This window comes from Gopherus flavomarginatus, chromosome 4 (genome assembly GCF_025201925.1).
Source record: "Gopherus flavomarginatus isolate rGopFla2 chromosome 4, rGopFla2.mat.asm, whole genome shotgun sequence".
Lineage (NCBI taxonomy): Eukaryota > Metazoa > Chordata > Testudines > Testudinidae > Gopherus > Gopherus flavomarginatus.
In genome coordinates this window covers 189,179,235-189,205,731 of record NC_066620.1, presented here as the reverse complement: position 1 = coordinate 189,205,731, position 26,497 = coordinate 189,179,235, and the positions used below count along the sequence as shown (strand labels likewise).

At 42.7% G+C, this 26,497-nt stretch overlaps 1 protein-coding gene across 14 annotated transcripts in view; it reads right to left on the bottom strand.

The window, feature by feature from the left end:
• Positions 1 to 26,497, bottom strand: part of LPIN1 (lipin 1) — an 82,454-nt gene that overhangs the window by 17,623 nt on the left and 38,334 nt on the right. For 11 of the 14 annotated variants that reach the window (XM_050950719.1, XM_050950706.1, XM_050950717.1 and 8 more), the window contains 10 exons: positions 23,654 to 23,749; positions 21,201 to 21,535; positions 19,658 to 19,777; positions 18,094 to 18,201; positions 11,530 to 11,659; positions 9,442 to 9,757; positions 7,142 to 7,235; positions 5,482 to 5,672; positions 3,701 to 3,794; positions 2,355 to 2,424 (listed from right to left, as the gene is read on the bottom strand). In XM_050950719.1, coding sequence (XP_050806676.1) covers positions 2,355 to 2,424; positions 3,701 to 3,794; positions 5,482 to 5,672; positions 7,142 to 7,235; positions 9,442 to 9,757; positions 11,530 to 11,659; positions 18,094 to 18,201; positions 19,658 to 19,777; positions 21,201 to 21,535; positions 23,654 to 23,749 — 1,554 coding nt within the window. The remainder of the gene's footprint in view (positions 1 to 2,354; positions 2,425 to 3,700; positions 3,795 to 5,481; positions 5,673 to 7,141; positions 7,236 to 9,441; positions 9,758 to 11,529; positions 11,660 to 18,093; positions 18,202 to 19,657; positions 19,778 to 21,200; positions 21,536 to 23,653; positions 23,750 to 26,497) is intronic. The other 3 variants (XM_050950708.1, XM_050950720.1, XM_050950718.1) reach the window with 2 other exon arrangements.

The following is a 26,497-nucleotide window of genomic DNA, read 5'->3' as shown; positions in this document are numbered from 1 at the left end:
TCATTCCCAGCTTCTGGCAAACAGAGGGTAGGGACACCATTCCTGCCCATCCTGGCTAATAGCCATTGATGGACCTAACCTCCATGAATTTATCATTCTTTTTTTAACCCTGTTTAGTCTTGGCCTTCACAATATCCTCTGGCAAGGAGTTCCACAGGTTGACTGTGTATTATATGAAAAAAACCTTCCTTTTGTTTGTTTTAAATCTGCTGCCTATTAATTTCATTTGATGACCCCTAGTTCTTGTGTTATGAGAAGTAAATAAGACTTCCTTATTTACTTTCTCCACACCAGTCATGATTTTATAGACCTCAATCATATCCCCCTTAGTTGTCTCTTTTCCAAACTGAAATGTCCCAGTCTTCTTAATCACTCCTCATATGGAAGCCATTCCATATCCCTAATAATTTTTGTTGCCCTTTTCTGAACCTTTTCCAATTCTAATACATCTTTTTTGGAGATAGGGCGACCACATCTGCATGCAGTATTCAAGATGTGGTCACCCAGAGAAAGATAGTGAGATAAATGGCAGAAAAGTAAAACTGAGCAAATAAGTTTTGGGGCTTCTTTTAAAGAAATGAAAAAACCAGAGGAACAGCTTGAATCAAAATCTGAATTGTTGAGAGTAATGGCTCCAATTCAGCAAGATACTTACACACGCACCTAACTTGGAGCACGTGTCTGGTTCCATTGACTTCAACAGCACTACTCAGAAGCTTAAAGTTAAGCATGTGCTTAAGTACCTTGCTGAATAGGGGCCAATATCAACGATTCCTTTGCAAAAACTCCAAGTTCACATTCACTTCATACAATCTCTTCTGACAAAATATAAAATCCTTTAACATTTCAATGACTTAGTTCTGTTGTTGGAACAAGTCAAAGCTCTATCAATATGCATGAAAATAAGTAAGAAGATCAGTTGGAAGATCAGGAATAGAAAGCAGGATGGTAATCTTTTCAGAGTTTTTGTTCACCCAAGTAAATCTTTCCAACCTAATGTTTTGCTCTGTACCTGTTGCCTCATTTGATTAGCCTGGTTGATTCTAGAAAGTTTCCAACATTTGGAATGTAAATACTGGTTTTAAAAAAACAAATGTAGTGCATTTAGTGCTCATTAATTATAATTTTATTGATAACCCAGGAGAATAAGGGTGAAATTAACTTCAATGGGGTCAGCATTTCATTCTGAATCTTCTAATGTATCTCCAAAGACATATATCTTAGCAAAACGTTTTCAGTGAAAAAACACACCTGGTTTTGTGTTTCATTACAAACTCATACAGTTTACATGGAGTGTGGGCAGATGTACGGTATTACATTAAAACCAGGCATATTTGCAGATTCAGGTGATTCTCACAGAAAGGCGAGAGTAACGTAGCAGTACCCAGTAAGTGTCAGTTTGAGGCTTTGCATGAGTTTATATTCCAAACTCAAAGTGACATTAAGGGGATTTGAACTCACATGGGTCAAAACCAAAGACATCACTTGTGTGCAAAGCAAAATTTCAAATCTAAGTATAGATCTTTTTCCCAACAGTGTCCTCTCAATGAGCCCTAAACTGTGGCAAGCACTGCTAAAAGTTACAAATCTCCCTGCTTGAATGCATGCTACTTTTCTGACACTTTAAAGCAAGGGCTACTACTTCCACAATAGTTGTCCATTAACCGCAAACCTCTAGTCACTATTTCTACTGAAACTGTATACTTCCTGAAGACATAATAGAAGGTACAGACACCAAATATTCAATTACAGCACACTGTTATCTGTAAATATAACCTCTGGTTACAAGCCAGTGAATATTAATCAAAGGAGAAAGGGGAGGATAAATCATCAAAAAGGGTCATCCTCTTTTGGACTTGATAATCCTCTAGATATTTTCTGAATTTTTATAAACTAGCAAATAAATACAGTGTAGACCAAATGTAGGGCTTATCTACACAAGGAAGTTAGAGAGTAGCAAGGCAGAGTGTGAATTTATAGCTCACTAGCCAGTCCGCACTAACTCCCTGTGTGGACACTCTTACTGCACATTAGAAGTGCCTTTATACACTTTAGCTTAATACACTAATTCCCCATGGGACTTAGTGCGAAGTAGCTAGGGTGCTGTACATTCACAGCCTAGTTTGCTGCACACTAACTTCCCATGTAGATAAGCCCTTAATCCATCTTAATTTTGGGTTTAATTTAGCCCTGTGTTGTCAGCACAAGCTATGTGACTGGTTGTGTGAATGATTCCTACTGACGTGTAGACTCTCTAAAATACAGTCACTTTCTCTGCCTTCCTGAATTTCAGTCCATGAAATGAAAAATGCCACAGGTCATGCTTTCCCAACTGACTTCATGTTCAATCTCACCTTTGGCAAAGGTTTCTGGAATGCTTGCATTGCCAGTAGAAGTGGAGCAGCTGTTGTCCAGTTGTAGTACCTGAGAAATCAAAATAGTTTTGTGTTGTTACATTTTGTAATACCATCGATCCCAATTCACAGCCTAACAGTAATTGCACTGTCAGTTAAAGCAGTGCAGTTTACTTAAACTAAAGAATAAAGCCATGAAGTTCAGATTTGGATCTGCAAATCCATGTCCTCCTTAGACTACTTTGGTTGTGTCTATTTATTAATGCAAAGTTCCAGTAAAACGTTAACAGACACTTTAGTTATTCAGGATGAGGTTAATATTCAAAGAATCTGGTTAAAGACTCTGGCTTGCTAGCTGGGGAACCTTTCTCCTCTGAATTGCTATAAAGGGTGACCAAATTCCCAAATACCTATCCTCGTCTTGGCACTTCCCTTGTGTAGGTACCTGGTGTAAAAGCTTTTCCAGTACAAGGACAGTCCATATTTACTATACCACAATTCCACAGGAGGAGAAGTCACATAGGAGATCACAAAAGAAAAGCTAAGCCCCAAACAGAAATTGTATTTCTCATCCATTCCTCATATCTGTACCATAGCTCAGGGACCTACATTTTCTACGAGCCACCTATATTGCTCTTTGCCCCTTCAAGGCGCTGTACAAACGTTCAGGTTTGGGTTCTGTGTGGTGCTGACTTTCTTCTGTGGTGTGCTGAGGGCCTGCAACTCCCATGGCAGTTAGGAAGCTAAATCCTCAGCGATGCCACCCAACTTCCCATGAGAGTGAGGTCCGTACAGGACCACACTCGAGGCCTCCAGCACCTTACCTAATCAGACCTTCCCGAACTAGTCCTCTCCTCTCTACACCCTTGTGAGGTAGGTAAGTGGTATTATCCCCGTTTTACAAATCAGGAAAGCAGGGCAAGAAATTAAGCAACTTGTCCAAAATCACACGAGTCAGCAGAGAGGCGAGGTAATAATATATTCAGTAGATGCAGGTTCTTTCTTTGCATATAGAATGGCCACAGGCCAATCATGATTTCCCCATAAGTATTCATCATTCAATTGTACTGAATGAATGTCTTAGCAAGGTTTATAGTCTATTTTATTTTTACTCTAGGTATTGAGTGTGAACACTGTCTGCATTCAATACTAGCTCTTTGAAATCCAAATTAATTACTTAATTAGCGGTAACTGGCTTTGAATCTCTCAGGGTGAATCTACAGTAGAAAAATGAGTACCCGTTTGTTCAGCAATAGTGCAGCTGGTGTAAGCACTAGGGTAGCACTAAAAACATGCAAGTGCTTTTCCCACATTGTCCAGACTTTTGCCTGCTGAAATGTACTTACTTATTTCCAATCTTAACCACAAGGTTGGGGTCGTCAATGATAGCAGGATTGTCCACAAACTGCAGATACGTTACTGCTTGTTCTAAGAACTGATCTGTTGGAAATATTTAAAACATACTCACATAAGTACAGTACCTGCAATGGGACAACCTACCCCCCTACATCCCCCCCATAACTAGCATTAAAACGTTCTGAAGAGTTAAGTTTCAGGCTCAGGATCAGTCCTTCATGACAGGGGGTAGCAGAGACTAGCAGTACTATGGAGACAGGGCTTAGAGCCCCAATCTTGCAAGGTGCTGGGTATTTCCTCTGAGCTGCTGACTGCCCTGAACTCCTCACAGGAGGTGCTCAATGAAAGCTACAGTGATCAGCACATTGCAGGATCAGGCCTTTCACTCCTGGGTAAGGATGTGCCTCTTCAGTGACTGACCTTCTCTGGCTAATTAGGGAACAGGTGTTGATGGACTCGATGAAGAGCTACAGCCCCAGCCAGAAACCTGATCAATACTCGTAGGGCCTGGAGGAAAATGAAAATGCATCCTCCTGGACAAACACTCCCTTCCCTTCCTCGCCTTCAAGAATCACAATTATTTGGATCATTAACAAAATAATAAATAGAACTACTTTATCGTAAATTACCCTCTGTATGGAATATTTTAACTTCTAGTTTCCAAACAGTGCTCAGAGCAGAGTCAGTCTTAGATATTTCAATGGCACCCATGATTCATATCTGAGCACCTCAAGGTCTTTGATGTATTTATCCTCACAACACTCCTGCGAGGTAGGGAAGAGCTGTTATCTCCATTTTACAGACAGGGAACCAAAGAAAGACTAATGACTTGTCCAAGATCACACAGGAAGTCTGTGCCGAAGCTGAAAATGGAACCTACGCCTTCTGAGTCCCAGACTTGCACCCTAACCATTGGACCATCCTACCTGTTCATGGTAGTGACAGCTGTGAATTTACCAATTATACGCTGCAGTAAAAGGCATAATAAACGGCAAATGCACCCTTTTACTACTGTTGCATGAGGTGAACCTATAAATACAGTAATTTCCAAACTATATTACAGTAAGTTAAAATGAGTAATATAGTATTAATAACCCTAGAACTTCTGACATTTTTATCCAAATGAGAAGAGCTACATCAGGGGTAGGCAACCTATGGCACGGGTGCCGAAAGCGGCACACGAGCTGGTTTTCAGTGGCACTCGCATTGCCCAGGTCCTGGCCACCGGTCCGGGGGGCTCTGCATTTTAATTTAATTTTAAATGAAGCTTCCTGAACATTTTAAAAACCTTATTTACTTTACAAACAACAATAGTTTAGTTAAAACAGCAAAGAATCCTGTGGCACCTTATAGACTAACAGACGTTTTGGAGCATGAGCTTTCGTGGGTGAATACCCACTTCGTCAGATGCATGTCACCCATGAAAGCTCATGCTCCAAAACGTCTGTTAGTCTATAAGGTGCCACAGGATTCTTTGCTGCTTTTACAGATCCAGACTAACACAGCTACTCCTCTAATAGTTTAGTTATACATTATAGACTTATAGAAAGAGACCTTCTAAAAACGTTAAAATGTATTACCGGCATGCAAAACCTTAAATTAGAGTGAATAAATGAAGACTCGGCACACCACTTCTGAAAGGTTGCCAACTCCAGAGCTACATACTCCCTCAGCCTTAAATTCCTACCTCTAGCCACAAGAGGGCACCGTTTCCCATTTAACAGGAGTTGACTAACAACATGTAATCATAAGGCACAGGATCATTCTGTACCTTTTGTTATCTCTTTGTTCTCACTAAGACCTCCACAGAGTGAAATGGCAATTGAAGGCAAGTCTCTTATTCCATCCGAGACACCTTCAACGCCACTATCAACACCTGAACTTCCACCAGAGTGAGGAGACTGATTGGCTGACCGTGGTCCACTTTCATTTGCATTCTTTCCATGTGCAATATTATCACCGCTGTAGGGGGGGAAAAAACAGTCTTTCAGTCCTCATTGTTTTCTGATCTGTATCATTCCCAAATTCTCTTCCTTCACAAGCCCAAACCCACTTTGTGCACACATTAGGGTGACCAGATGTCCTGATTTTATAGGGATAGTCCTAATATTTGGGGCTTTTTCTTATATAGGTGCCAATTACCCCCCACTTCTGTCCTGATTTTCCACACTTGCTATCTGGTCACCCTAGCACACCCTAAGGCAAACAACTTGTTAAAAGGTGTGATTCTCTGGCATAACAGGAAATCAATTATCTATGGCAAGGAATTCAAATTAGTGGCCTCTCTCAGGCCTCATCTATACACAAAAGTTGTATTGCTTTAACCACATCAGTATAGAGAGGTACAACCCCACTACCATGGACACAGTTACACTGTTATAATATTGCTTCTACCAACATAGCTATGGGAAAGGTAATAAGCTATTCCAGTATAATGTATCTATATAACTGCATCCACGCTACAGGCTGTACTAATATAACTGTTTTGGTAAAACATAATCACCCTTAAATACTTGTATTGGATCAAAATCTGTGTGTAGATAGGTTATTATTTACTAGAACATACAGGGACAAAATTCTGTCTCTGTTACAATGACTTCCAGAGTTATAACAGGGCATTTGAGAGAAGAATTTGCAGTACAATCTCTCTTTTACCAATCTACCACTATTTTGTTTCAATGTTAATATTCCATCCTTAACAACAATGTTTAAGAAAGCAGAAAATGATACTATTCAAATTATTCTCACTTTAGTTGTTGCTGAATGGCTTTCTGTCATCAAAACCACTATAGTATGATCTGGGAAGAGGATCATACAAATATTAAAAGAAACTCTAATGGAAATTAAACCACAATGGGAAGAAAACACATTTTCATAAATAAAGGCATAAGTGTCATCCAAAAATAATTTTCTATCATTTGTATTTGTATTTCTAAAAGGTCAATCACTATGGTACAGCTAGAGTAAAATAATAATATTAATAATACTAAACTTTAAGTGATTTCAGGTAACAAACAAGGTGAAAAGCATATTGTGCATATATCTCTATATATCTTAGATCAATAGATCGATCCCTTAGGGTATCTTTTATGCTAAGAGCCATATACTGCCCTTGATCCATGAGTATAACTCCCAATAACGTTAATGGAAATTGCACAGCAGTCTGAGACTAGTATATAATGCTTAGCATTTACTGTCACATTTCTTATGAAAAAGTATAGATCTGTTACAAAGTTTCAAGAATCCCATCTTTTCTCTGCATAATTTTAGGTATCCTTCCCAACATCCTTTTTTGACCTAGACTATCATTTAGCTGAATGTTACTTACAGCCAATATTCCTATAATCTTGGCACAATGAGACCTGCTAAGAATTTGACAGGAGAAGATAGAGATTTAACTAATATAGTCTAATGCAAATAAATAGTTATACTTTTTGGGGAAATAAAGAGCAGCAACTTCTGGATCCATGTCAGTGAGGTCATCTAAATAGACACCATCAGCACCAAGATGCCGGCTTCGTTTATCTGTCAAACACAGAGTAAATAAATAATGAATTGGTGTCTTCCAAATACACAACAAGAATTAAAAATAACTTATATCTTAAGGAGCTATAAAGCATGTGCACACAATTCTTAGGTAAAAGAAAAAACAATTATCTACAATGACACAAAACTGGAAGGCCAAAAGTTTCACAACTGGCCACTGATTTTCGATGCCCTGGTGAAACACCAAAAGGCTGATTTTCAGAGGTGCAGAGCACCCACAATTCCAACTGAAGTCAATGCTGGCTATGCATGATGTCTCATTTGGATACCTAACAAGTGAGGGACCAAAAAAAACTTTATAATGGTTTGGTTTTGCTGGGAGAGGAGTTATTTAAGTTAAGGCCAATGTTGACACAAGGACAAATGGATACAAACTGGACAGCAACAAGTTTAGGCTTGAAATTAGATGAAGGTTTCTAACCATCAGAGGAGTGAACTTCTGGAGCAACTTCCAAGGGGGGAAGTGGGAGTAAAAAAAAAAAAAAAAAAAATCTAACTGGCTTCAAGACTGAGCTTAATAAGTTTATAGAGGAGATGGAATGATGAGGTTTCCTACAATGGCCTGTGTCTCATCTGCGATTGCTAGTAGCAAATATCACCAATGGCTGGAGATGGGACACTAGATGAGGAGGGTTCTGAGTTACTACAGAGAATTTTTTCCCAGGTTTCTGGATGGTGGGTTTAGCCGACATGCTCAGGGTCTAACTGATCGCCATTTTTGGGGAGGGAAGGCATTTTCCCCCAGGTCAGATTGGCAGAGACCCTAGAGGACTCCTTGTACCTTCCTCTGCAGCATGGGACATAGGTCACTTGCTGGTTTAAACTAGTGTAAATGGTAGATTCTCTATAACTTGAAGTCTTTAAATCATGATTTGAGAACTTCAGTAACTCAGCCAGAGGTTATGAGTCTATTACAGGGGTGAGTTGGGTTCTGTGGTTGGCAACGTGTAGGAGGCTGGACTAGATGATCATGATGGTCCCTTCTGGTCTTAAATTCTATCAGCCTATCTTAGGTACTTTTATGTCCGCCATCACCATGTTATCTGAGCACTTCACATTCTCTAATATATTTATCCTCACAACATCCCTGTCCATTTAGAAGTGCTATTGTCCCCATTTTTCAGATAGGAAACTGAGGCACAGAGATGTTCAGTGACTTGTCCCTGGTGACAAAGGGTAGGGACTTGAACACGGGTCTCCCAAGTCCTAGCTCAGTGCCATGACCACTGGCCCATCTTTGCTCTCGTAGCCACTTCTAGAAGAGTGACTGCACGGAGGGTGAAATCCTGAGAGTCCTACCCAGAGCTGTGACCTCCAGTTTGCATCCTTTACTCAAAACACACAACTCACTCCTGAATTTCTGACAAGTAATCAAAGGAAGGCAAGTGAAGGCGCACAAATGATTGCATACTAGATGGAACACCTCAATCACTCCTACCTTCAGACGTGGAACCACTGGGGAACTGGCTGAGAAATGTGTCTGTAATAATGTCTGCTCGGGTAAAGCACCCTGGAGAATTTGGGGTCTACCAAAATACATATTGTGAATGCATAAACTTCATGTGGAGATTATATCCCTTACCAGAAAACAATCTAGCATCATCTTGAGAAATTAGAGAGGAATAAAATGGGCAGAGTTATATTCCAATTGAAGATTATACGTGTGCTGAACACAACAGAAATTGCTTATGTGTGATTAGACCATTCTGCTTTGTGGCATGCATGATGTTTACGCAAAGGACACGTTGCAACTTTGCTTTGAGGTTGAGGCATTCCACAAGCTAGCAGTGGCATGGCACAGCTGTAGAGCAGAGTATTTATTGGTACAGCTGAAAGGGAACTCTATAGCATGCTCAGATTACAAAATTCTGCAACCCCTGGGTTTGTGAAACAGGGAAGAATTTAGTACAAGTTTTGCAACCTTGCTTATCTGCACAGATCTGCTAAATACAGTAACCAAGGGAGAAAATTATTTCTCTCCCTGTCATTACAGCTCTCTTAAAAAACCCACTCCACACGCACATGCTCAGCTGTTGTTTATGTTAAAAGGCATATTGCTCTCCTTTCAGTCTCTCCAAAAATGCTCTGGAGTTATAGATTAGTTCATCTGGCTACAAAAAGCCTAATCACTGTGGCATCTAGGTGCAAAATCACATGCGTAGAATTGCAGGAGACACTGCTTTACCTTTCTTTCTAGAAGGGGAATCTATTTTGCTTGCTTGCTGCACTAAGCAAGCTGCAGCTTGTTTGATTTCTTCATTTGCAGGCAGAGATGGTGCAGCTGCTCCTAGAGCCTCTATCTCTGGTTCATTTATCTCAGCTGGCACTGGCTGGGGGTCATTTACATCAGAAGCCGCAACAGCTGCCTGCCCAATGGCAGGTAAAGCAGTCAAGCTGCTTATCTCCTCTGCAGACTCACTTTGAATGACCTGAAAATGAGTGCTTTCTGAAGGATTTACATTCACCATGCTGGATTCCTTTGCCTTGAGTAGAGAAGTGGACTAGGAGAAAAAATAAACAGATCAGGATAATGAAAGCCCCTGAGAAAAAGAGACACACAAAATAGTCAGAAGTTAGCCTGGTCTATTCACACAAAGCTCTACTTTGCACTGTCCTGTTTGGTTTGGATTTCAATGAGAGGTAAAGGCACTGCGCATCTCCTAGGAAGCAGAATAGGGCCCGTAACACTTACCGTTGCCATGCTCACTGAAAGCTGATTCTCAAGAAAACCAGCTACCGCTGGAAACCTCAGTTAGCTGAATCACTGGTTCTTAACAGCCCAATTCAATAGATGCTCTGTCTGCAGAACTCTTGTTGATTTCAAAAGGGGAACTGCACTGTGAATGGCTACAACACTGGGACTTTAGTGAACAAACACTTCTAATAAAAGGGGTGGCTCCCAGTGAAAGATATTCAAAGAGTGAGTCTCTGAGAAGCCATGCTAAGAACAACTCCTATTAGCCTGCCCAGGAGCTAAGCCCCCCTGTAGAGCTGCTCCTTAGCAGAGCAGCTGCCAACAGACCACCAGGATCTTAGTTTGAGTCTTGATTATGAGAACGTTCAAGGCATACACACCGCAAAGCTGTCATGTCATAGAGTCAGCCTATTGGTTAGACTATGCAGCAGCTAGACGTGCACCATACGCTGACATACCCCGAGTGCGAAATGCTGCATTTACTTCAGCACTCACTCACTGTTATACAGCTCTAATACTTGACATAAAATGAATAGTTGTGATCTATATGCTTACAAAGCCATAGTAAAGGTGCCTCTTATTTGGATATATGGGTAAAATTTTCAAAAAAACCTTAAGTGACTTTGGAACCCAAGTCTCATTGACTTTCAATGGAACATAGACTCCTAAGTCACTTAGGCACTTTTGAAAATTTAACTGCATCATCTGTCCATAGGGCAGTGGGACATAGTATTTCTGTACTTGGTTATTTCAGTCACTGATGTCTCTCACTATCTATAACCAAAGTTACAGGTGGGGCTAAAAATTTAAAAATCAACTGGGGACTTTGCTGCCCATCTGCAGACACCTTGAAAGGGCCTGACTGTCCGAAGTTGGGTGCCCAGAACTTTCTGAAAATCAGCTCCCTTTAGCATACTTTAAGATGGGAACCCAAAACAACTAGTCACTTCATGAAATCTTGGCCAGGAATGTTCTCTGTTTCAGTCAGTAACAAATATGAACAACACCAAGTACCTGTAATTCTGTAGGCAAAGTGTTCACATGCAAAGCCTTCCTCGTTTAGCAGAAATGTTTGCCTACATCAGTATTTCCTATCTAGGCCAAGTCCCTGACTTGCCATTTCTTCCCCTGCAATACTTTAAAGATCCAACCCTTCTACTCTGTCCCAACAGCTAAACTCTTATCCAAGTCTTCACCATCTCCCATGTCAATCAGTGCAACCTCATCCTCTTGGACAGTCATTCCAAAAATCCACAATGCCTTTTCCAGCCCATCCCAACTGCAGCCTCTAAAGCAATCTTCCTAGCCCATCCATCAAACCACATCACCCTCCCCCTTTGACTTCCTTCATTGGCTTCCCCTTCTCTATCTCATTAGATATTAATTTCTTGTCCTCATCTTTCAAGACTCCACATAATTCAGTTCTTAATCCTGACTTCGATTTGCCTGCATGAAGTAAAAGCCTAAAATCAAACACGTATATCAGCTATGTGAAATATTGCACCCATATGTACACATGCCCTGTTAACAATACACAGTACATACTGGAAGGAATGAAACAGGAGTGATGTTTGATACCTTTGCAGCTTGAGGTAGTTCTCCCCAGGCCCAATGAATTTGTGGGTTATTCTTCTGCATCCCCCTGTCCAAAGATTTACTGACTAATTCTGAATCGCTCTTAGGAGTGGGAGGGCGTGAACCTGAGGGACTGGAAAACAAAACAAAATGGTACTCATTAAAGAGCTAAGTAAAAGCAAAGCATAGGCCAAGCTGCATTATGCAGCATTCTTGCTGTCTATTATCTGTATTACTAGTGTCGCCACAATACACTAGGCACCTTCTAACAATCATGACCCAAAGAGTTCAGAAATCTAAGGAGCTCAGCAGCAAATCAAAGATATGGAAGCATGATAAACCATTTTCAAAATAACTCTCTCAGACTGGCTCTCTGTACACCCATTAATAGCTGTCAGGTTTTGGTAGGCATCGAGGTCTTGAGGAGGAATTTGAAGGTGGCAGGAGTATAGACTAGTTCAGGGAGGGCATCCAGTGTATAAAAACACATGGAAGAAAGAGTGATAATCAGTAAATTACTAGTCTGTGGCATCACCAGTCATCTTTGATTAATGCAATAAAATCAGTAGTCAATAGTACAAATGGTCACTAATCAGTGATGGTTCATAGACTGTAAAGCCAGAAGGGATGACTCTGCTCATCTGACTTCCTGCATAGCACAAGCCCCTCAAATTTCATCCCAAATTCCTGCATCAAGCCTACAACTTCTGGCTGAACTAGAGCATATATTTTAAATACAAATCCAATCTTGATTTGAAGAATCTACTACATCCCTGGAAAAGCAGTTCCCACAGTTAATTACCCTCACTATTAAAAATGTGCTTTTTAATACTAATCTGAATTTGTCATGACTATGACATTTCTTAACCTTTTCTTAGATCAACTAAACAGATTGAGCTTCTTTAGTCTGACAGTTCTCAGATAACAATTACTTTGCACTAGCACAATGGCAGATCTTAAAATTTGACAATTTTCCCTCTGATAAATAGACACGGTTACCTACTTATCTGCATTTTGCCCTTGTAGTTTCCTGTGCTTGCTATAGGAAATACCTTAAACATGGCAAATGCTAAGTTCCTCCAGCGACAAGTAATTAGTTATTTAAGAAAATCAGCACATTTGCAAGGGTCATTGCTGTAAAAAAAATTTTCCTATTGATTTCCAAGCTCTTTACAATCATTAATCAATGCTCACCACAATCTCATCATTTTACAGATGAGGAGATAAATATCTTTAAAAATCTTAACATGCCTAAAGATGCAAACAGGCATCTAGTGGGATTTTCATGGGAGTTATACATCTGTGCACTTTTGAAAATTCTACTGGGGCCCACATACACAAAGGTATTTAGGCTCCTAGCTTCCATTGATCAAGACCCAGGTGTCTATCTGCATCTTTAGGCACCTAACTACCTTTGAAAATCTGTCCTTAAGTGACTTACCCAAGGGAACACAGTAAATCAGTAGGTGGGTTAGGACTTGAACTCAGCAATCCTACTAATCCATCCTTCTCCCCCCCAAAAAACAAGAATGCATCTACTGGGCATTTCACACAAGCACAATGAAGTGCATACATATTCAGTATTTCATTTTGTAAATGTCTGGCTTTGCTTAAATGCAATTTAGATATAATAAAACTTATAATTTTAGAAGGCAAAAGATGTCCACATTCCAAAATTCTTTTCCATAGCGCTCCCCTTGTAGATTAACACACAAACACTAATGTAACTTTAAGAAGTGCACAAGAATTATAATCAGAATGTTTGGAATCTCTGGGCCTCTTAAATTAAGTGCTGTAATATCAAAATCAGAAATATAAACATGCACCAGAAATACTGCATTATTTGCAACAACAACAAAAAAAAAGATGTTAAAACATTCCTGCTACTTAGATTAGTTGGAACATTATGCAAAGGTTAGTTTCCCATGCCATCTACAAATCGCAAGCTGGGGTTGGTGGTCTTAGCATTCTGAGGTGAGCTGTCACTCCCTTAGAGTGAAAGTCTCGGACCCTCTTCCTGCCCACAGAAGTCCCAAAACTACCATGATTCCATTGCACAAGGGCACTGGGAAGCAAAAAGCTACACAGCACAGCTCTGCAACACCCCATGCCTTTAGAGCCATCACAAAAAAATTACTTTAGGAGACTCCAAGATGGAGAAAGAACGTAAGCATATAATGCAAATGCACTGTCGCTTTGCAGCATACTACCACTGCTCTGCTTGGAAAGGATTTCCTCTTCCATGGACATGCATAGTCTTTTTGGGCCATGAGGTTACTCAGCTGAAGAGATAACTCCTCCCGCCATAGATAGGGATTGAGCCTGGCAGAATTATATGAAAAATCACCAGGAGTTTAAATACCCTGAACTGTGATGTGGGAATTCCCCTACCTCAGCACTTCCCCTGGGCTTACAATGACAAACTCAAGGACTTTTTTCTTTACACACCATGTTCCCTTAATAATGTTAAACTGCTCCTACCACTGACCAGCACCTCTCTGACGTGACCCCTAGTTTATTACTGAAGGCACTGACTATGTTTATGAGCTCATGTGTGTATACTTCTGCCTTCACACCTCATGTTGTATATTTTTGCCATGCTGTGTCTGCTTAAGACAGTGTTCACTGCACATAGCTGCTGTCAAAATCAATTTTGATAAAAGACTAACAAAGTTCATGATCACATTGCATATTGTCTTCAAAGATTTTTGTTTTGCTTTTTACTGAATTGGGACAAATTAAGTGCCAGAGCAACGGCAGAGTTTTGCATGCTTCAATCAGGGATGAGCTAGACATATTCAAGATAACGACCTTGTAAGATTGGTAATCTAGTGATTGTGCCCTGCCACGTAGGAGATCTTCTAGGTTCATTTCCACTTCTAATTTCTTGCTCTCTGTCTTGGAAGGGGTTGGGAATATTCTTCAGGTAATGCACTAAACTCCTGAGGAAGGCATGTCTTGCATTGGTCAAGTAACCTCAAGAATATTAATGGCTCCCAAAGGAATCCTGGCCATGTTTTAAAAAATGGTGATTATGACATGAACATCAAGGCTAGGAGATATACATCAGAAAGGAAATAAATAAATGGAAAGGTGGGATCTCAGTGGGAGAGATAGGGAGATTAGAGAATGATGTTGAAGACTATGGGGGGGATAAATTATAATCCCACAAAACAGACTGAATTTAGCCAGAAAAAAACTGTTACAGAATCTATCCCTGAAAGAGCACAGTATTTTTTACAAAGGGAACTATATAGCATGATCTGAACTTCATTAAAGCAGTAAATATTTGGATAAGACTGAGAGTTGTCAAAATAGTCCACTTACCATCACAGCCCAGTGATGTGCACCAACAAGTCAGGCAGAATAGCAAAAGTGGGGAATTCCTCTGGCATACAACAAACACTAGTGAAATGATTATTAACTTTGACATTTGTTATGTGCACTGCAGTAATGCCGTGAAGGCAGGGCCCCATCATGATAGGTGCTGTGCTAACAGGTATCATAATAGAGTCTCAGCCTGAAGTTCTTACAATCTAAGCTTTAGATAAGAGACAGGGGGATACGACAAACAGATACAGAGACCACAAGGGAACAGTGTGACAGCTGTGTACAGGGGAATAAGTTGCATTCACAGCACACTAGCTGCCTGATCAAATGCTAAAAGGAACTGATGTTTTCTTTATCTATCTGTTTCTCGCTGACATAGAAAAAATGCATTTGAGCACAGGAGGGAGGTGTTTTTGATTATTTAAAGTGGTGTTGTGCTTGGAAAAATGACATGGTAAAATGGCATTGAGAGCTTCCATCTTTATAACCACCAACCCGCAAAGACTGCCCGAGATCTGAAATTCAGACTAGGCTCTTTCTTCTCTCAAATCAACATCTGTAATAAAGGTTCCATAGGCTGAATTAGGCCCTGTTATCACTGTGCAACCCCGCTGTTTTTCGATTAAGCCCTTGGTGAGATTTGTGAAATTCCATTGTCTTCAATTAGTTATTACAGGCTAAACCATGACTGAACCATATCCAGCATTCTGTTGATGTTACACAATAAGGAATGGAAACCTTACTTTAGTCACTGTCATGTCAGCATCCTTTCGTAAACGAGAGAGAGTGGGAATTGCTGTCTATGATGTAGATGGTTTGCAATGTCTCATGTGACTGAATCGTCCAATCCAAGATCTGCATGATCTTTGGCAGTTATTGCAAATGTATTGGGAGCTGCTTGCTTCTTACAGGCTCTTTTCTCTTCAAGCTGTAGGAGCCAGCTTCTGTCATGGACTTTGATACGCTGATGGAGATGATGGTGCCACTTGTTACGATCACTTGCCAAGATTTCCCATTGGTCAGGATCAATTCCAAATTCCTTTATATCTCGCTTGCATGTGTCTTTATAGTGAAGCTTGGGACATCCTGTTGTTCTTGTTCCCTCTGATAACTCCCGGTATAACATGCCCTTGGGTATGTGTCCATCTTCCGGCCTACTCAGATGACCCAGCCAGTGAAGTCGTCTTTGCTTGTGCAAGGCTGTCACGCTTGGTACATTTGTCCTTTGAAGAACCTCTGTGTTGGTGACTTTATCCTGCCATTTGGTGTTGAGTATGTGGCATAAACAGCATAGGTGGAAACTGTTTAACCTTTTCTCCTGATGAGCATAAGTTGTCCATGTTTCCCCAACATACACGAGAGTGCTGAGAATGCAGGCTTGAGGCACTAGCATTTTGGTCTTGATGGTAAGCTTTGAGTTGTTCAATGTCCATGCTCTTTTAGTTAGTCTGCTAAAGCTGATGGCAGCCTTTCCAATGCGAACATTTAGTTCTTCATCCAGTGAGAGGTTGGTGGTCACTATAGAACTTAAAAAGCTGGACTTTTGGACTACTTCTATCTGGTTTGCATTTAAGGCAATTGAAAGATCTTGTGGAGCTCCCTGTCCTAATACAACAGTTTTCTTAATGCTGATGGTGAGAGTAAATGCCTGACAAGCACTTGAAAGACGGTCCATGAGTTCCTGTAGTAGATCTTCACCATGAGCTATGTGGGCAGCAGCAACAGCGAAGGGAAGTTCCCCAATTAGCACCTTTTTGACTTTGGTCTTTGAGTTAAGTCATGATAGGTTGAAGAGTTTCCCATCCGATCTTCTGTGGAGATACACTCCATCTTTCATGTACTTAAATGCACAGTTCAAAAGTACCAAGAAGAAGATTCCAAAGAGTGTAGGGGCAAGAACACATCCTTGCTTCACTCTGCTTTTCATCTCAAAGCTGTCCGAAGTGGATCTATCAAACTGGACAGTTGCTGTCATGTTGTTGTGGAATGAACATATAAGACATAGCAGGGTTGGTGGGCATCCCATCTTTTCTAGTATTACAAACAGACCTGCTCTGCTGACTGTGTTGAATGCTTTGGTTAGGTCCACAAAGACAATATACAATGGTCAGTTTTGTTCTCTGTGCTTTTCTTGGAGTTGACTCAGAGAAAATACCATGTTTCTAGTTAATCTTCCAGCCCAGAATCTGCACTATGATTCAGGGTAGACACAATTCACCAGCTGTTGTAGGCCCAGTAAGATGACTTTTGTGAAGTCAGAGGTATACACACAAGAAAGAAACAATGAATCACTGGACCAAATACCAACTCTACAGGTCATGCCAGAGCTAGATGTGGAGCCCACTGTAGAAGAACTAAGCAAGGGCATTGATTTGCTATCAAGTGGCAAGACTCCTGGAAAAGATGGCATTTCAGCAGAAATCCTCAAGTGTGGAAAAGACAGCCTATTACCATATTTTCATCAGCTGTTATTTAAATGCTGATGGGGAATGGTGGTGCAGAGAGGCTAAGTGACTTGCCCATAGTTACATAAGAAGGATGTAGCACAGAAGGGACTTCAATCTAGATCTCCTAAGTCCTATGCTATTGCTTACACACTGGACCATCCTTCCTCTCTATAGATGCTCTCCCCTCCATTCCAAAGTACAGAAAAGCTTCCATCCCCCACCCAAAGAATGAAGATGGGAGGAGAAGAGAAAAAGGCTCCCTTACTCATGCCGCCCCCTCTCTTGTCTGATTAAGCATCATCTTGAGAGGGGGTTTAGATTTTTCATTTTAAAATACTGTGTTACCATAGAAGGAAAGCAAACTCTGCAGGAAGGCCCTGTTTTTTGTTAAATGGAAATGACTTTTTTTTAAAAATTAAGCTGCAGAAAGCCCAAAAGGAAATGTCTGTATTAACTTCAATAGAACTACAGCAATTAACACCAGCCAAGGAGCTGGATCATTTGTCCTTGGATGTTTTCTTGGTCTTTTTTCCCTTTTTCTAATCCTTTTTCTCATTATACTGATGTTATATTACCCATCATAGTGCAATGCAGGGCTTCTCTGTGCAACTTATCTACATTCAAAGCCCAGGTTGGAGGTAAGTAAAGGAAATTCTGCTATCTTGCATTTTCCTCCCAAGTGTCTAGGTTAGTAATAAGCAGCTTTGTAAGTTAGGCAAAATTTGCATACTGTTAATGCATTAAAGGATTAATCCCACATCCCAAGAGAGAGAGAGAATAATTCCTCTACCTGTCTGTAGCAGGGAAGTGAGAGGATTGATGAGGACAAGAACTAGATAGGCCTCCATCTGCTGAAACAGTGAGATGAGAGGATGGCCCTGTGCAATCTATAGGCTTACTGGATAGCACGATACATTGAAAGAGAGAAATACTAGGTGTCATTATTCAGAATAGGTGCTAACTAACACAAGCTCTTCAGGCACTCAAAGGCCATTTGAAAACAGGCCTGTACATCTCAAGTTTTCAAAATCTGAGCACTGTAATCAAGAAGCACATAGGTAGCATACAATTCAAACCAGCCACCATGTCACCAAGAAATAGACTTCATTGGAACCTCACTGTGACATGCAGAAAGAGGACCTGTCTGATGTCAACTGAACAGCTTTGAGGCTGTTCCTCAGGAGGAAGAAATACAATCCAAATTGACACACTTTGATTCTAATGTATGCACACCCACACTGCGTGTACACAAAGAGTATTAAACAAGAAATGCATATAGTATGCTGTATGTATATGTGTTTATTATCTATAATAAACATTCCATGTTATAGTCACCTTTGTAACTAAAGAAATAGTTTTTTGAAATAGACAAAGGAAGCTTATTTTCTTCAATCATTAAGAATCTTGGTTTTTTACATATTATAATAATTGAAGATATACCTTTCTCTTAGAACTGGAAGGGACCTTGAAAGGTCATCGAGTCCAGCCCCCTGCCTTCACTAGCAGGACCAAGTACTGATTTTTGCCCCAGATCCCTAAGTGGCCCCCTCAAGGATTGAACTCACAACCCTGCATATTTAGGGTGCAATCTTGCAAGTTCTTGGAAGGTAAAAAAAAAAAAAACATGTACAAAAAAATAGACTCATGACTAAATTCATTAAAGTCTTTCTGTGTAGCATGGATTCAAGTTCCATCAGTGTTACTACACATGTGAGTAATTGCTGCAGGATTAGATCATTGTTTCTGGACAAATGAATTTTTGGTTTAGGGCAGCATGATTCCCAAACTTCAAAGATCAGCACTGGGCATGTGACCAGATTAAGGCAACAAATATTCTAGGATTCAAACACAGCATAGTCCACATTTGAAGTAAGAGCTGAGTTGCACTAAAGCTGTTACATACTGTCAGAATTCATATGTAGAGACAAGGTGGGTGAGGCAATATATTTTATTGGACCAACTTCTATTGGTGACAGAGACAAGCTTTCAAGGCCCACAGAGCTCTTCTTCAGGTGTGGGAAAGGTTCTCCCAGCGTCATAGCTAAATGCAAATGTAACATTGGGAGTAACTTTCCTAGACCTGAAAAGAGCTGTGTGTTGCTCAAAAACTTGTCTCTCTCACTAACAGAAGTTGGTTCAATAAAAGATATTATCTGACTCACCTTGTCTCTCTAATATCCTGGGACTGACATGGTTACAACAATACTACATATTGAACTGTAGAAGGTATTCATCTAGTAGTTGATAGTGACAATGCTTGACTCAGCAAGACTTGAGAAGGCACCAAGTAGGACTAAGTGAGGAAGGAGAGATTGTTTAAAGAAACCTATATATTATAATTCTATATACTGTACCTCTGAAGGGGTGACCACTCTCCATCTGAATGGGTGTATGGCGCAGACTGCGAAAGCTTACTGATTCCAGAAGCATTTATTTCAGACACTTCTTCACTAAACTCATCCATAACAGATATCCTGAGCAATAAAAAAAAAGGAAGTTAAAATAATGCTTGAATATTAAATTTCCTCATATCTTAGTTAATAGACAAAATAATGCAGACATGTTCTAGTACAGGGATCGGCAACTTTTGACAAGCGGCCTGCCAGGGTAAGCACACTGGAGGGCCAGGCCAGTTTGTTTACCTTCCGCATCTGCAGGTTTTGCCGATCGTGGCTCCCACTGGCCGCGGTTCGCTGCTCCAGGCCAATGGGAGCTGGGGAAAGCAGCGCGAGCTGAGGGATGTGCTGGCCGACACTTCCCCCCTCCCCCATTGGCCTGGAGCAGCGAACCGCAGCCAGTGAGAGCCATGATCGGCCGAACCTGCAGACACAGCAGGTAAACAAACCAGCCCAGCCCGCCAGGGTGCTTACCCTGGCAGGCCACGTGCCAAAGGTTGCCGATCCCTGTTGTAGTAAGAAGACACCCAGATGTTGGTATAAATCAAATTGTGAGAGAAAGCCATAGTCTGACTCACACTCTATAGTTCCACAGATATCATTCTCCTGGTCACTTTGCTGTCAATTTCCTAGATTAAAACTCATTCTCAGGGCCAGATGCTCCTCAGCCATGTGTGCTGCTGGAGGGAAGCTGAAATCTGAAGAAGTCGATAGGGGCAACGGAAGGGAGAAGCACTGACTCTGCTACATGCTACTCTCACCTTCTGAATCCTCAACATCGCTTTTGTACACAGATTGGGGAGATGGAGTTTTCTGATTCAGAGTAGATGTATGGCGGGTGGGGAGTACATATAGTAGGAGGTGATAAATCCGAAGCAGTAATCACTGTAAGTCACAAGCTTCCCTCCTATTCTGCCAGATTTCAAAGCAGAAATGCACCCATGAGCTATTGTTGCTCTGAAACATAGGGAGAGGAAAACAAGGGAGAGGCAACTGCAGACCTGAACAAAGGGGACCAAGAGAGGACCCACAGAGCAGTTGGCTCTCCATGCTTGTAACTTCAGGATGTATGGGGTTTGCACAATTATAGCTCAAGCAATTACTGGATCTGGATATTCTGGATTAATCATCAGAATGTTTTATCCACTGTATTAACACAAATTCTCTGCTGGTGTGTATCAGGGTAGGTCCACTGAAATCAATGCAGGAATGCTAATTTACACTAGCTAAGGCTCTAATCATGGGTGTCTATTAGATTCCTGTACCTATACATTACCAGGGAGTAACAGCCAAACTAAAAAGGGGGTTTTCTCCATGTTGGTTTCAGACCAGAAGTCTCTCGGATTTCATAACTAGTTTTCAGGGTTTGGTTATTAATTCAGAAGGGCATTTTTACACACACATCCAGAAAAAACACCTGAGTCCCCTCTCTGTGCAATACATGCAAGAAACATTTAATCCTTTCAATCTGGCATTAGATCTACATTATAAATGATGATACCTCATATTGTCCACAGGCTCATTCTCTTCCTCTGAACTAATCTGTATAGAAAACATTTCTTCATCTTCTGATGTGTCTCCATTCTCTTCTCTTTTTAAACTGTCAAGTTTATGGGTAGATTTCCTCCTCCTCTTCCTTCTTTTCTTCACAGAGACAGAAATCGAGGAGCTTTCTATAGCAGACTGGGAAGCAAGACCGGGGATTGATACCTGTGAGGATCCAGTGGAGTCCAGGTTCCTCACCCTGTCCATTAAGTTCCTCTTCAGCTGTGATTCCATCAGAGCAGCTCCCTCTGATAGAATGGGGGAGGTAACAAGGTGGTAAGGAATTACCTCCTGAAGATAAAAACCAAAACCGGGGGCTATATTATTCCCTCCCACAGTCAAAAATATAGGTCTAGCATCTGAGCAGAATGGTCTCTGCCCATTAACCCAACTGACTATCAAAACAACTCGGGCCCAGAGTGCCCCTTCCCCATGTGTGCTCCCTAGGCTCCAAGCCATGGGGGAACGGTTTCAGGGTGGCAGCTCCTAGAGGTACTTGCACTACGGGCTTCTTCCATATAGCTAATACTGGCCCGTGTCTCTAGCCAGTTGATGCTAGATATAGGCCAGAACCAGAAGAACCAAACATAGAATTTTGGGGTAAGTCTGATCCATCTTAATAGCTCAACACTCTGTCTCTCTAATGGGCTTGAACCAGAATCCTAGATCCAAACCTCCACAGACTCTGCTCTGGATCCACACCTAAAGCTTGTGGCTCAGGATCATCTCAATTGTTAACACATCAGAATGGAGACACTGGGCTAGACTGTGCCAGGCCCCAGCATGGATGCAAGGAGAGGCCTGAGAAGCTTCCACACACTGTCCCTACACTCCCTGAACACAGAGACTGCTTCTGCCGTGTGCCCCAACAAGCTGCGGTTTTCCTGTGGGGCCAAAGGAGGACAGGAAGGGAGGAGGCAGAGCCACACCTCACCCAACAAAAGGCTCATGGAACTACCCAGGTACACAGTGGAGCATATGCTGCACCCTGGGAGGCACATTCACTTCCACATTCAGTTAGGGCTCTGCCTTGTAACACAATTGTTCCTTTCGCTTTTCACACAAGGCAACTCGAACATATATTAGATGATTGCTTAGGCTCCAGTTGAATGGGAGCTTTGCAGGCACTGTGCACATCCCAGGGCAGAATTCAATGCTGATTAAGTGATGGAACCACTATTTCTTAAGTGAAGATTCATAACTTATGCCCTGGTCATGCCCCCATGATCTACGTGCAAATCACACCACTCTCAGGAAACAGTACCAACTGGGTTCCAGGAAGTGGGCAGGCAGAAGCCCGCCCACTGCTAAAGAATCCCCCTCTCAGTCTAAGGGGAGGATCTACAGGAGCTCAAAACCCAATTTTGGGGGACAACTAATAAAAGAACATGGACAGGAGTGCGGTCAGACTCAGGAAACAGTAGGGAGCTGGTAACCTCTGCATCAGTGACAGGCATGACTTGTACTACACAATGTCAAGATTTCATGGAGACCAGAACTTTCCCAAAGATTCTGTTTATGTGATTATATACACTAACTAATATACATATCCCATCTAAAATACACGTGGAAAGTTTCCTAGCAATCTTGTTTATCCGGAAACGATTGCTACCATCTAACATATTTAGATGTAAAGACATGGGGAGAAAGATTGTTCATGGATGCGACTCATAACTGAAGTTAATGGGACTAAACTGGTGCATCAGGGTTTAAAAAGTTGTCTCATGCTGGAGAATCAAAACAATTGTCACATACTCCTAAAGCAAATACCCCTAAAAGGTTTACCCTTCTCTACCTTGTGGGAAGTGTCATCAACATCAGTGTGGCACTCATTTAAAGTGCATAGCAGTTAATCACAGATTCTCACAACAGGAGTCCTAGTTTAAGTAGGTTTTGGTGTGAGTAATGGGTGCAGAATCATATCTTTAATGAGTAACATGAACACTTTAAGACCAAGTGTTTAAAAGGACACACACACTTTTGCATAAGCACAATGCTCAATGCACACACACACACAAATCAGAGATTTGTGCAAGCATAGGCCTAGGCAGTGTAAATCACTGATTACAAGTGTGCATTAGGCAATGTACTTGCAGATATTTGGAATGTGCTAAAGTGTTCATATTTTTGTGCCTGTGTGCGCATGCATGCGCGCGCACACACACACACACACACGGGCCTTACTTATTACTTTGACAATGGGCTTTGCCAAACTGTCAAACCTGAAATGCTAATTTAATCCAGTACCAAACTCCTCTGTGAGAAAAAATGCACAGCAACTGTCAGAATGACACAGTAAAACATATTCTAGATCGAGGTATACTTTTAAACAAAAGCCCTAAATTCAAAATCGCAGCCACAATGTATGCATCAGAATGTTGACAAATGAAAATTATCTTTAGACATTACCTGATCATTGTCCATTTCCTGTACAAAAAATGCCTCTCCATTGTCCCCTAGTTTCATGTGCAAATCTACAGGTTCACCATTAATTTCTATGTCAACCTTGGGGAAGAAAAAAACAAACAATAAAAATAAAGCAATCTTAGGAACAGAGGAACTGCCATATCAATTCCTTCTATTGCTCTATCCTGTCCCTGACATTGGTCAGATGCTTCAGAAGAAGGTAAAAGAAACCTATAGTAGATAATTATGGAGAAAGCTGCCTATTGGGGCAGTATCTTGCTAATCTCTGCTAATCGACAAGTTTCAGAGTGGTAGCCGTGTTAGTCCGTATCAGCAAAAACAACAAGGAGTCCTCATGGTGCCATAAGGACTCCTCGTTATTTTGGTTAATTAATGTTGGCTTGCACCCTGAATCATGAAAGTTTTTATCCCACATAAAAAAATTCTTTGTTTTATCTAATGTAACTGTAGATGTTTGTACTTATTGGGTGTCTGGGAAGTGGGCAGGCGAAGCCCGCCCAATGCTAAAGGATCCCCTCCCAGCCTAAGGGGAGGACCCACAGGACCTCAGAACCCCACTGATTTCGGGGGGACAACTAATAAAAGAACAGGGACAGGAGTGCAGTCAAAGGGTCATAAGAAGGGAACCTGACGGGGACACCGAGCAGAGAACCCCGGACAGTGCCCACTGCTCCTCGAAGGCGTCAAGGGAGCCAGTGGACGCCGCTCAAAGGAACTCCACCCGGATACGTGAACGGACCATAGATCAGAAACAAGCCCCACAGTCACCGGAGTCTCCATCAGCCAACCTCCTCTCCCTGGTCGTGTAGATGGCCATTTTAGCCAGGGCGAGGAGGAGGTTGACCAGGACATCCCGTGACTTTGTGGGGCCACGGACAGGGAGTGAGTAGAGAAGGAGGTGAGGGGAAAAGTGCAGGCAGAAACGCAACAGAAGATTAGTGAGGAGCCGGTATAGGGCCTGCAACCTGGCGCACTCTAAGTAGACATGCGCCAGGGTCTCCCTCACGCCGCAAAAGGGGCAGGTGTCTGGGACAGGGGTAAACCGCGCCAAATACACGCCCGTGCTCATGGCCCCATGAAGGAGCCGAGTGGGGGGGAGATGTATCTATTGGGTGTCCGGGAAGTGCTAAAGGATCCTCCCCCAGCCTAAGGGGAGGAACCACAGGGCCACAGGGCCACAGAACCCACTGAGTTCGGGGGACAACTAATAAAAGAACAGGGACAGGAGTGAGGTTAAAGGGTCAGAAGGAGGGAACCTGACGGGGACACCGAGCAGAGAACCCCGGACAGCGCCCACTGCTCCTCGAAGGCGTCAAGGGAGCCAGTGGACGCCACCTAGAGGAACTCCACCCGGATGCGTGATCGGACCATGGATCGGAAACAAGCCCCACAGTCACCGGAGTCTCCATCGGCCAACCTCCCCTCCCTGGTCGCATGGATGGCCTTTTTTGCCAGGGCGAGGAGGAGGTTGACCAGGAGGTCCCGGGACTTCGTGGGGCCATGGATAGGGAGTGCGTACAGAAGGAGGTGAGGGGAAAAGTGCAACCAGAAACGTAATAGGATGGTAATGAGGAGCCGGTGTAGGGGCTGGAACCTGGCGCACTCTAAGTAAACGTGCGCCAGGGTCTCCCTCACACCGCAGAAAGGGCAGGTGTCCAGGACAGGGGTAAACCACGCCAAGTACACGACCGTGCTCATGGCCCCATGAAGGAGCCGATTTGGGGGGCGGGGGGGATGTACCTATTGGGTTTCTGGGAACTGGGCGGGCGGAAGCCCGCCCACTGCTAAAGGATCCCCCCACAGCCAAAGGGGAGGATCCGCAGGACCTCAGAACCCCACTGATTTCGGGGGACAACTAATAAAAGAATAGGAACAGGAGTGCGGTCAAATCAAACAATAGATGTATCTATTGGGTTTCTGGGAAGTGGGCAGGCAGAAGCCCGCCCACTGCTAAAGGATCCTCCCCCGGCCTAAGGGGAGGATCCGCAGGACCTCAGAACCCCACTGATTTCGGGGGACAACTAATAAAAGAATAGGGACAGGGGTGCAGTCAAATCAAACAATAGATGTATCTATTGGGTTTCTGGGAAGTGGGCAGGCGGAAGCCCGCCCACTGCTAAAGGATCCTCCCCCAGCCTAAGGGGAGAAACCACAGGGCCACAGAACCCACTGATTTCGGGGGACAACTAATAAAAGAACAGGGACAGGAGTGAGGTCAAAGGGTCAGAAGGAGGGAACCTGACGGGGACACCGAGTAGAGAACCCCGGACAGCGCCCACTGCTCCTCGAAGGCGTCAAGGGAGCCAGTGGACGCCACCCAGAGGAACTCCGCCCGGATGCGTGATCGGACCATGGATCGGAAACAAGCCCCACAGTCACCGGAGTCTCCATCGGCCAACCTCCCCTCCCTGTTCGCGTGGATGGCCTTTTTTGCCAGGGCGAGGAGGAGGTTGACCAAGAGGTCCCAGGACTTCGTGGGGCCACGGATAGAGAGTGCGTACAGAAGGAGGTGAGGGGAAAAGTGCAACCAGAAACGTAATAGGATGGTAATGAGGAGCCGGTGTAGTGGCTGCAACCTGGCGCACTCTAAGTAAACGTGCGCCAGGGTCTCCCTCACGCCGCAGAAGGGGCAGGTGTCCGGGACAGGGGTAAACCACGCCAAGTACACGCCCGTGCTCATGGCCCCATGAAGGAGCCGATTTGGGGGGGGGGGATGTAGCAGGGCAATTACCCTGCTCCTGTGAAAGGCTGGGCTGATTGGGGAAGCAGCCACAGCTGGGGCCATGCCCCAATTAGGGCACAGCTGGCCCTATCAAAGGGCTGTGA